At 39.4% G+C, this 11,200-nt stretch overlaps 1 protein-coding gene and 1 non-coding gene across 2 annotated transcripts in view; both read right to left on the minus strand.

The window, feature by feature from the left end:
• Nucleotides 1-3,311: 3,311 nt before the first annotated feature.
• On the minus strand, nt 3,312-3,384 carry TRNAE-UUC (transfer RNA glutamic acid (anticodon UUC)). The gene has a single exon. It is a non-coding gene; the product is annotated as a tRNA-Glu (tRNA).
• A 7,166-nt stretch (nt 3,385-10,550) lies between these two features.
• Nucleotides 10,551-11,200, minus strand: part of HUWE1 (HECT, UBA and WWE domain containing E3 ubiquitin protein ligase 1) — a 138,425-nt gene continuing 137,775 nt past the window's right edge. Inside the window, exon 82 of the mRNA XM_007449397.1 lies at nt 10,551-11,193. Within this exon, the coding sequence (XP_007449459.1) occupies nt 11,091-11,193 (103 nt within the window). The 3' untranslated portion in view covers nt 10,551-11,090. The remainder of the gene's footprint in view (nt 11,194-11,200) is intronic.

Genomic DNA, 11,200 nt, shown 5'->3' on the forward strand with positions numbered 1-11,200 from the left:
ACCTGTCAGGATGGTAATTATCAAAAACAAAAGCAACAACAATGACAAAAGACAACAAGTGTTGGTGAGAATAGGGAGGAATTAGAACCCTTGCACACTGTTGGTGGAAATGTAAAATGGTGCAACTACTATGGAAAAATGGTATGGCAGGTTCTCAAAAATTAAAAATAGAACTATCATAGGATCCAAGAATCCCACTTCTGGTTATTTATCTGAAAGAATTGAAATCAGTATCTCAAAGAGATATGAGCACTCCTATGTTCATTGTAGCACTATTCATAATAGCCAAGACGTGTGAAAAGCCTAAATGTCCACTGACAGGTGAATGGATAAAGAAAACATGGTATATACATACAATGGAGGGACTTCTCTGGTGGTCCAGTGGGTAAGACTCCAAGCTCCCAATGCAGGGGGCCTGGGATTGATCCCTGGTCGGGGAACTAGATCCTGCATGCATGCTGCAACTAAGAGTTCGCATGCCTCAACCAAGATCCCACATTCCGCAGTGAAGATCCTGGCGTGCCGCAACTAAGACCTGGTGCAACCTAAATAAATATAAATATTTTACATACAATGGAATACTATTGAGCCTTTAAAAAGAAGAAAATTGCAGTATGCAACAACATGGATGAGCTCTGAGGACATTATGCTAAATGAAATAAGCCAGTCACAGTAAGACAAATACTGCATGAATCTACTCATATGAGGTATCTTAAGTAGTCAAATTCATAGAATCAAAGAATGGAATGGTGGTTGTCAAGGGCTGGGGTGAGGGGGCAATGGAGAGTTACTACTCAATGGGAGTAAAGTTTCAGTCAAACAAGATGAATAATCTTTAGAGAGCTACTGTGCAACATTGTACCTATATAGTCAGCAATAATAATTTTTACACTTAAAAATTTGTTAATGGGATAGATCTCATGTTAAAGAGTTCTTATCACAATAAAAATAAATTGTGCTGAAACAACTGGACATTCACATGCCAAAAAAGTAATCTAGACACAGAACTTACATCGTTCACAAAAATTAACTCAGACCCAAATGTAAAATGCAAAACTATAGAACTCCTAGAAGATACCATAGGAGAAAAATCTAGACAACTTTGGGTTTGGCAATGACTTTTTAGATAAAACACCAAATGCATGATCCATGTAAGAAAGAATTGACAAGCTGGACTTCATTAAAATTAAAAATTTCTGCCCTGTGAAAGACACTGTCAGGAGAATGAAAAAACCAGTCGCAAACTGGGAGAAAATATTTGAAAAAGAGATATTTGGTAAAGGACTATTATCCTAAATACACAAAGAATTCTTAAAACTCAACAGTAAGAAAATGAACAACCCAATTAAAAAATGAGCCAAAAACCTTAACAGACACCTCACCAAAGAAGACATACAAATGGCAAATAAGCATATGAAAAGATGATCCACATCCTATGTCACAAGGGAAATGCAAATGAAAACAGTAATGGGATGCCACTACCACCTATCAGAATGGCCTAAATCCAGAATGCTGACAACACCAAATGCTGGCTAAGATGTGGAGCAACAGGAACTCTCATTCATTGCTGGTGGGAATGGAAAATGGTACAACAACTTTGGAAGACAGTTTGGTAGTTTCTTACAAAGCTAAAGATACTCTTACCACATCATCTGGCAATCACACTCCTTGGTATTTACCCAAAGGGATTGAAAACTTATGTCCATACAAAAAACTGCACGTGGAAATTACCAAAACTTGGAAGGAACCAAGATGTCCTTCAGTGGGTGAATAGATTTATAAACTGTGGTACATCCAGACAACGAAATACTGTTCAGTGCTAAATAGAAATGAGCTATCAAGCCATGAAAAGATATGGAAGAACTTTAAATGTGTATTACTAAGTTAAAGGAGCTGATCTGAAAAGGTATGATTCCAACTATATGACATTCTGGAAAAGGCAAAACTATGGAGACAGTAAAAAGATCAGTGGTTGCCAGGGGCTAGGGGGAAGGGGTGAGGGATAAAGAGGCAGAGCACAGAGGATTTTTAGAGAAGTGAAAATACTTTGTATGATACTGTAATGGATACATGTCATTACATATTTGTCCAAACCCACAGAGTGTACAGCACGAAGAGTGAACTCTAATGTAAACTATGGACTTTGAGTGATTATGATGTGCTAATGTAGGTTCATCAATGGTAACAAATGTACCCCTCTGGTGCAGGACGTTGTTAATGGGGGAGGCTATGCATGTGTGGGGGCAGGGGGTATATGGGAAATCTCTGTACCTTCCTCTCAATTTTGCTATGAATCTAAAATTGCTCTAAAAATAAAAAAAAATCAAAGAAAACTACAGATCAATATCCCTCATAAACATAGATACACAAATGAATGGATAAAAAAAGATGTGGTATATATATTTACAATGGAATACTACTCAGCCTTAAAAAAGAATGAAATCTTGCCATTTGTGACAACATGGATGAGGGTATTATGCTAAGTGAAATAAGTCAGACAGAGAAAGACATATACTGTATGATTTCACTCATATGTGGAATATTTAAAAAAAACAAAATAAATGAACAAACAAAACAAGAACAAACTCATAGATACAGAGAACAGATTGGTGGTTACCAGAGGGGAACAGGTGTGGGGAGAGGGAGAAATAGGTAATGGGGGTCAATTGTATGGTGATGGATAGAACCTAGACTTTTGATGGTGAGCATACTCTAGGATATACAGAAGTCAAATTGTAATGTTGTACACATGAAAATTATATAATGTTATAAACCAATGTTACTTCAAAAAAAAAAAAGAGAGGAGTAGACAGTTGTGGGGATCCTTTCACAATGTATATAGATATAAAATCATCATATTGTACACTTTAAATACATTACAATTTTATTTGTCAATTATACCTCAATAAAGCTGAAAAAAACCCCACAGATACATGAGTTTTTAACAAAATTTGAGCAAATCAAATCCAACACAACATATGAAAAAGATAATACATAATGACCAAGTGGGTTTTAATCCCAGGAATACAAGGTTAGCTTAGCACTTGAAAACTAATCAATGTAATTCACCATATTAATGAACTAATAAAGAAAAACCATATGATCATCTTGATTGATGCCATTAAAACATTTGACAAAATCCAACATCCATTTCTGATAAAATAAAATAAAAAAGAAGCAATAAACAATCTCTTAGAAATTTAGGAATTTGGGGGCTGCTTTAATCTGATAAAGGGCACCTACATAAAAACTACAGCTAATTTCATTCTTTTTTTTTTTTTGGCCACGACACGTGGTCTGCAGGATCTTAGTTCCCTGGCCAGGGATTAAACTTGGGGCCACGGCAGTGAAAGCGCCGAGTCCTAACCACTGGACCACCAGGGAACTCCCTCATTCTTTTTTTTAATTGAAATATAGTTGATTTACAATGTGTTAATTTCTGCTGTACAGCAAGGTGATTCATATATATATCTATATATATATATATTCTTTTTTAAATATTCTTTTCCATCATGGTTTATCACAGAATATTGAATATAGTTCTCTAGGCTGTACAGTAGGACCTTGTTTATCCATTCTATATATAATACTTTGCATCTGCTAATCCCAAACTCCCAATCCATCCCCCCACCTTGGCAACCACAAGTCTGTTCTCTATGTCTGTAAGCCTGTTTCTGTTTCATAGATAAGTTCATTTGTGTCATATTTTAGATTCCACATATAAGTAATATCATATGGATGGGATGCTTTAATCCTTCCTTCCTTCCTCTCTTCCTCCCTCCCTCCCTTCTTTCCTTCCTTCCCTCCTTCCCTTCCCTTGGTAGTGTATATAAGTCCATGCCACTCTCTCACTTCGACCCACCTTACCCTTCCCTCTCCCTGTATCCTCAAGTCCATTCTCTACATCTGCATCTTTATTCCTGTCCTGCCCCTAGGTTAGTCAGAACCATTTTTTTTTTTTGGTTCCCTATATATGTGTGAGTGTACGGTATTTGTTTTTCTCTTTCTGACTTACTTCACTCTGTATGACAGTCTCTAGGTCCATCCAGCTCACTACAAATAACTCAATTTCGTTTCTTTTTACGGCTAATATTCCATTGTATATATGTGCCACATCTTCTTTATCCATTCATCTGTCAATGGACACTTAGGTTGTTTCCATGACCTGGCTCTTGTAAATAGTGCTGCAATGAGCATTGGGGTGCATGTGTCTTTTTGAATTATGGTTTTCTCTGAGTATATGCCCAGTAGTGGGATTGCTGGGTCGTATGGTAGTTCTATTTTTAGTTTTTTAAGGAACCTCCATGCTGTTCTCCATAGTGGCTGTACCAATTTACATTCCCAACAGTGCAAGAGGGTTCCCTTTTCTCCACACCCTCTCCAGCATTTATTGTTTGTAGATTTTTTGATGATGGCCATTCTGACCGGTGTGAGGCGATACCTCATTGTAGTTTTGATTTGCATTTCTCTAATGATTAATGATGTTGAGCATTCTTTCATGTGTTTGTTGGCAATGTGTATATCTTCTTTGGAGAAATGTCTGTTTAGGTCTTCTGCCCATTTTTGGATTGGGTTGTTTTTTTTTTTGATATTGAGCTGCATGAGCTGCTTGTTAATTTTGGGGATTAATCCTTTGTCAGTTGCTTCATTTGCAAATATTTTCTCCCATTCTGAAGGTTGTCTTTTCGTCTTGTTTATGTTTTCCTTTGCTGTGCAAAAGCTTTTAAATTTCATTAGGTCCCATTTGTTTATTTTTGTTTTTATTTCCATTTCTCTAGGAGGTGGGTCAAAAAGGATCTTGCTGTGATTGATGTCACAGAGCGTTCTGCCTATGTTTTCCTCTAAGAGTTTTATAGTGTCTGGCCTTACATTTAGGTCTTTAATCCATTTGGAGTTTATTTTTGTGTATGGTGTTAGGGAGTGTTCTAATTTCATTCTTTTTTTTTTTTTTTTTTTTTTTTTGTGGTATGCGGGCCTCTCACTGTTGTGGCCTCTCCCGCTGCGGAGCACAGGCTCCAGATGCACAGGTGCCCCCTGCATTGGCAGGAGGACTCTCAACCACTGTGCCACCAGGGAAGACCCCAGCACCACTTATTGAAGAGGCTGTCTTTTCTCCATTGTATATTCTTGATGAGGCTGTTTACTTTTAATTGTGGAAATACATGCTCACCATGAAAAACAGACAGCAAAAATGCTGCTACTGCCGCCGCCAGCGCCGCCACCATCACCATAATAATAATAATACAGATAGGGAATTCCATGGTGGTCCAGTGGTTATGACCCTGAGCTCTCACTGCTGAGGGCCCAGGTTCAATCCCTGGTCAGGAACTAAAATACATTACAAAATGACCATCATGTTAAGTCTAGTTACCATCTGTCACTATACAAAGTTATTACAGTATTACTGACTATATTCCCTATGCTGTATGTTAGTTTCCTGTGACTTATTTTTCTAGGTTGAAGTTTGTATCTCTTAATCCCCTTCACCTATTTCGCCCAACCCCCACCTCCCCTTCCCTCTGGCAACCACCAGTTTGCTCTCTGTTATCTGTAAGTCTGTTTCTGTCTTTTGTTTTCCTATTTTTTGACCACGCTGTGAGGCATGCAGGATCTTAGTTCCCCGACCAGGGATCGAACCTGTGCCCCCTGCAGTGGAAGCGTGGTGTCTTAACCACTGGACCACCAGAGAAGTCCCTGTTTCTGTTTTGTTTTGCTTGTCTGTTTTGTTTTTGAGATTCTACATATAAGTGAAATCACACGATATGTGCCTTTCTCTCTGATTTATTTCACTTAGCATAATACCCTCTAGGTCCATCCATGTTGCTGCAAATGGTGTTATTTCGTTCTTTTTTATGGCTGAGTAATATTCCATTGTATACATGTACCACATCTTCTTTATCTATTCATCTGTTGATGGACATTTAGGTTTCTTCCTTGTCCTGGCTATTGTAAATAGTGCTGCAATGAACACTGGGGTGCATGTATCCTTTTGAATTATGGTTTTCTCTGGGTACATGCCCAGTAGTGGGATTGCTGGGTTATATGGTAGTTCTATTTTTAGTTTTTTAAGGAACCTCCATACTGTTCTCTATAGTAGCTGTATCAATTTACATTCCCACCAACAGTGCAAGAAGGTTCCCTTTTCTCCACACCCTCTCCAGCATTTATTGTTTGTAGATTTAAACAAAATGTTTTTGTTTATTTATTTTTGGCTGCATCAGGTCTTAGTTGCAGCACACAGGATCTTTGTTGAGGCATGTGGGATCTTTTGTTGCGGCACGTGGGCTTCTCTCTAGTTGCGGCGTACAGGTTTTCTCTTCTCTAAGTTGTGGCGTGCAGGCTCCAGAGCGTGTGGGCTCTGTAGTTTGTGGCACGCAGGCTCTCTAGTTGAGGCTCATGAGCTCAGTAGTTGTGGTGGGTGGGCTTAGTAGCTGCGAGGCATGTGGGATCTTAGTTCCCTGAACAGGGATTGAACCTGCATCCCCTGCGTTGCAAGGTAGATTCTTTACCACTGGACCACCAGGGAAGTCCCTGTTTGTAGATTTATTATTATTTATTTATTTATTTTAATAAATTTATTTATTTATTTACTTTTGGCTGCGTTGGGTCTTCGTTGCTGCGCGCAGGCTTTCTCTAATTGCGGTGAGTGGGGGCTACTCTTTGTTGTGGTGCACAGGCTTCTCATTGTGGTGGCTTCTCTTGTGGAGTATGGGCTCTAGGCACGTGGGCTTCAGTAGTTGTGGCACACAGGCTCAGTAGTTGTGGCTTGCGGGATCTAGAGCGCAGTCTCAGTAGTTGTGGCGCACAGGTTTCATTGCTCCACGGCATGTGGGATCTTCCCAGAGCAGGGATCGAACCCGTGTCCCCTGCATTGGCCGGCAGATTCTTAACCAGTGAGCCACCAAGGAAAGTTCCTGTAGATTTTTAAAATGATGGCCATTCTGACCGGTGTTAGGTGATACCTCATTGTAGTTTTGATTTGCATTTCTATAATAGTGATGTTGAGCATCTTTTCATGTGTTTGTTGGCCATCTGTCATTTGTGTTTCTTCTTTTCTGAATTGCCTTTTCATGTCCTTGGATGTTTTTCTGTTGGGGAGTTTGTCTCTTAGTGATTTGTAAATAAAAAAATATATATACAGTAAGGATTAACCCATTGCCTGTTAGAGATATATTTTTTCCTAGATTGCCGTTGCTTTTTAATTCTTCTCGTGGTGTTGCCAATGTTTTAGTAGTCAAATATATCAGTCTTTTCCATTATAATGTCTTTTGTAGTTTTTAGTGTTAGATTTTCCATATCCCAGATCACTTGTTATTTGCCCCCCAGAATAAGTTCACGTTTTTCACACTTGAATCTTCCATTTGGAATTTATTTACTGTGAATTGCAGAGCAAACTTTCTATTTCTCCCCCCTCCCAATACTTAGGCAAATTTCCCAAACTTAACATTGACAAAGCTATTCCTTCCCCAACTGGCTCTTGGTGCTTCATTTTCTCTTTACAGTAGACCATAGCACACTGAATAGTCATGGCTTGAAGCCATTCTCTGTCAGGTCTGCTCATTTCAGCTTCCACCTTGCTTAGCATGTCTGTTTTCCAAAGTCTCAAGGCCAGCTATACTTGCAGATGAAGACAGTAAGCCTGTTCATTTATTTGCCTCTTTTTATGCTTCTCACGAGTTTTGCAGCATCCTTCTTCACATGGATCCCAAACACTGCTTCTTAAGATTATTCCTAGGTATTTTATGTTACTGTTGTGAAGGGAATCTATTTCCTGTTGTTTTCTAACTGGTCATTGCTTGTATTTGAGAAAATGTTTAATCCTGCTACCCCTGCCTATCGAGTCTTTGTGTATCCATTGCTCCCTGAACTTTCCCAACACCTAACCTCTTCTCTTCAGTGAGTTTTTGGAAAGCAGTGACTTCTCAGTGTTGTCAGTACATGGTAAGCGCTCAGTAAAAATGTTTATGTTGGGTAATAATTGTTTCTCCAGCCAAGACATATTATGTTTCATAAGTATAGAGCCATACATCCCAGTTTATCTGGGTTTGTTTGCACTTGTGGCCCAGCATAATTTTTTGGTGGCTGTGCCATGTGGCATGTAGGAATCTTAGTTCCCTGACCAGGGATTGAACCCGCGCCCCCTGAAATGGAAGCATGGAGTACTAACCACTGGACGACCAGGGAAGTCCCCCAGCATAATTAATAACAACCTTTTTATTTTAAAATTTGCCCAACTTTGGATGATAAGTTATATGGTCACCCTAATTATAAGAAAAGGGACTATTTTAATGAGATAACCGGTAGTAATTGTAACACACATCAGTGGAGGGAATTATTAGGGGGCAAAAAGAGACATGTTTAATCATATCATGAAAGCAGCTATTAATTAGCCTTCACATAGAATTAGGCCTGTTATTGACTTCCCTGATACCTGCCTCAAATTCATTTGGAACTATTAAATTGTCCATCTCAAAAAACTTACTTTGAAATACCTCAGGTGTAGAAAAGTTATAAAGTATTATAGTATTATAAGAAATACTTATGTACCCAGCACCACCCAGCTTAAGACATAAAACAAATTTAAGCCCTCTGGGTAATGTACCTCTTCCCAACTGCACCCCCTTTTGTCCCCCATAGCTCATCCTGAACATCGTGCAGTACTGTCATACTTATGCATGGGCTTCCATACTCTTCATACATGTGGTTTTTCATGTTCTTGGTACACATGTATGTAGTATTGTTTTGCAATTTTTAAACGGGCAGGTCTCATTTTTGCTTATCTTTGAGATTGTGTATGTTGATATATGCAATGGATATTTTTACTATTGTATAGTATTTCTTTATATTAATTTATCAGATTATACTTGTTGGACAATAAATGTTTACATGAATGTTTTGTTCATTATAACCAGGCCTCTTGCTGGACTCACTTAAGCTCTAACTTTTGATTCTCTTGGTTTAGCAAAATAGTTTCTCTTCAACAGCTATACCTTGTTTCCTGCTTTATGGAAATGGCTAGAACTTGCAGAACAGTGTTAATGGTGATAATTGACCACTTTATGCTTGCAGTGTGTTGACTGTTGGTCTGATGCTACCTCATCAAGGTGGTATCTTTACAAGTTACCAGGAATAGTTACTGTTGGCAAATGCCTTGCATCTACCGTCAAAAGGTTTTTCTCTTTTGACATTGAGGTGATGAATATCCCAAAGGCAAATCATACTCAGTCACATTAGGTTTTTGTGGTATGCCATTGAGTTAGATTCATTTATTTCCTTCAGGATTATTCCATCTGTACTCCGAACTTCCACACCTGACTCCCAACCCTTGCACCCCTTTCAAATTTAAATGGTCAGAGCTTTATTCTATTTTGATTTCTCAAAGAACCAGTTCTTAAGTGTATTGATCAATTCTACTATATTTCTGCTTATTTGTTCCTTTTATTTTAAAGCCCTGGTGGACTCCCAGCCTCATCTCAGGCCACTATCCTTTGCTCAAGCCTTGCCCTATCAACTGGACTCTTGCTGCCTTGAGCTAGATTACCCCGTTCTTCTTAATCTTCACTCTCACACAGACTTATGATTCAACCCAAATGCCACTGACGATAGAAAGCCTTTCCTGTTCTCCCAGGCTAGACCAGGTACTTCTGCTGGGCACCCAGATCCCCTTCAGAACTGATATGTCTCCACCCCTTGACTAGAAGCTCAATAGGATGGACAGGGTTGATTCACCTGTCTTCTCAGTGGTCAGGAGGGCCAGGAACAGACAAGTGTGAACATTGGAAGAAAAAAAAAAGATTAGCAGCCATTTGCATCAGGACAAAGGGATCAGGTTAAGGACAGACACACCACTGCTTTCCTAGATCCACACTTTGGGACATGGTCAAGGGGAAAAGAGAAGTAGAGCCTTGGAGAATGAGAAAAACCACACAAAGCAAGTACCACTTGAGGTTATTTTTCTAACTGAACTTTTATTACTTTTTTCTTTGAAGGCTGGAACCATCAAAGTCCTTAGATCAACTTTAAGTGCTGGATGGAGTAAAAAAAACCACAAAAGACTGTTGGGCGATCTGTGAACAGACTGGCAAACAAGCAGATGACAAAACAAAACCAAAAAGGATGGAAAGACTGTTCTGGGGAGCTAGTCAAATTATTTGCTTATTAAAATTTGTTAGAAATAAACTAAAACATTAATAAATGAAATCAAAATTTTAAACTGAGCTCCAGGCTTGAAACTGTTATAAAGGCTCAGGAAACAGAACCTTCAGTTGGGTTGAGTGAATTCTCTTACAAACTGCTGGTTTGTTCCCCTAGAGCAAGGCGATGCTTTGTCCTTGGCTGCAATCTCTAACACCATCACCACCCCCAAGTGCAGATCCCATTCTGAAAAAGATCCCCCCAGTTCCTGATGACTCTGAAGGAGGAGGATGCACCCATGTGGTGACAGAGATGGCTTTCTGGAGAGTCCACTGGATTTCTTCTCCAGCCATCTAACATGTGCTCAAGAGGTGTTTCTTTCTTTTTAAACTTGAAAAAAACTCCATTGTGAAAAGTGAGTTATGAAGAGTGCTCTTTATTTGAAACCTCCACAACACAGACGCCAATCTTGTCTCGCATTGAATCATTAGCTGTGCACATCAACACATTCCAAGCACAAATTAAGAAATGCAAACAGAACAAAAAAATATATATATATATAATTTTTTCCCCTATCCAAAGGTTTCAAGTCTCAATGCAGCAAATCCTTCTGAACACAGAATCTGAGGAGCACACTGTTCAAACAGTTGGGACAAACGGGTCCCTGTAAAGGCTACTGCCTTTTCAATACATGGGTGAGGGATCCTGGACGGCATGGAACGGGGAGAGGAGGTGAGGAAAAGGGAGCGGGGAGAGAGAATGAGCAGGAAAGGGGGAACGGGTATGTGCTGGGGAAGATGGGGCAGCTGGGACACACACATGGTGAGTTGGTGGATTTTCACTTATTGGTTTTTGACATTTTCTTTCTGGTTCTTTTTTGTTTTCATTATTTCATTTCCCCCGCTTCCCAGGTCCAACAATGATAGAAAAACCCCACAGTGGTGGGCGGGGCCTTATTAGGCCAGCCCAAAGCCTTCAGAGCACTCCTGGATGGCCAATAGTAGCATGTGGCGGAGCTTCTCAAAGCTCTCATAGGCAGGCAGGTCCAGCTGATTAAAACTAGGGA

Source organism: Lipotes vexillifer, unplaced genomic scaffold (assembly GCF_000442215.2).
Source record: "Lipotes vexillifer unplaced genomic scaffold, Lipotes_vexillifer_v1.1 scaffold2129, whole genome shotgun sequence".
NCBI classification, from domain to species: Eukaryota; Metazoa; Chordata; class Mammalia; order Artiodactyla; family Lipotidae; genus Lipotes; species Lipotes vexillifer.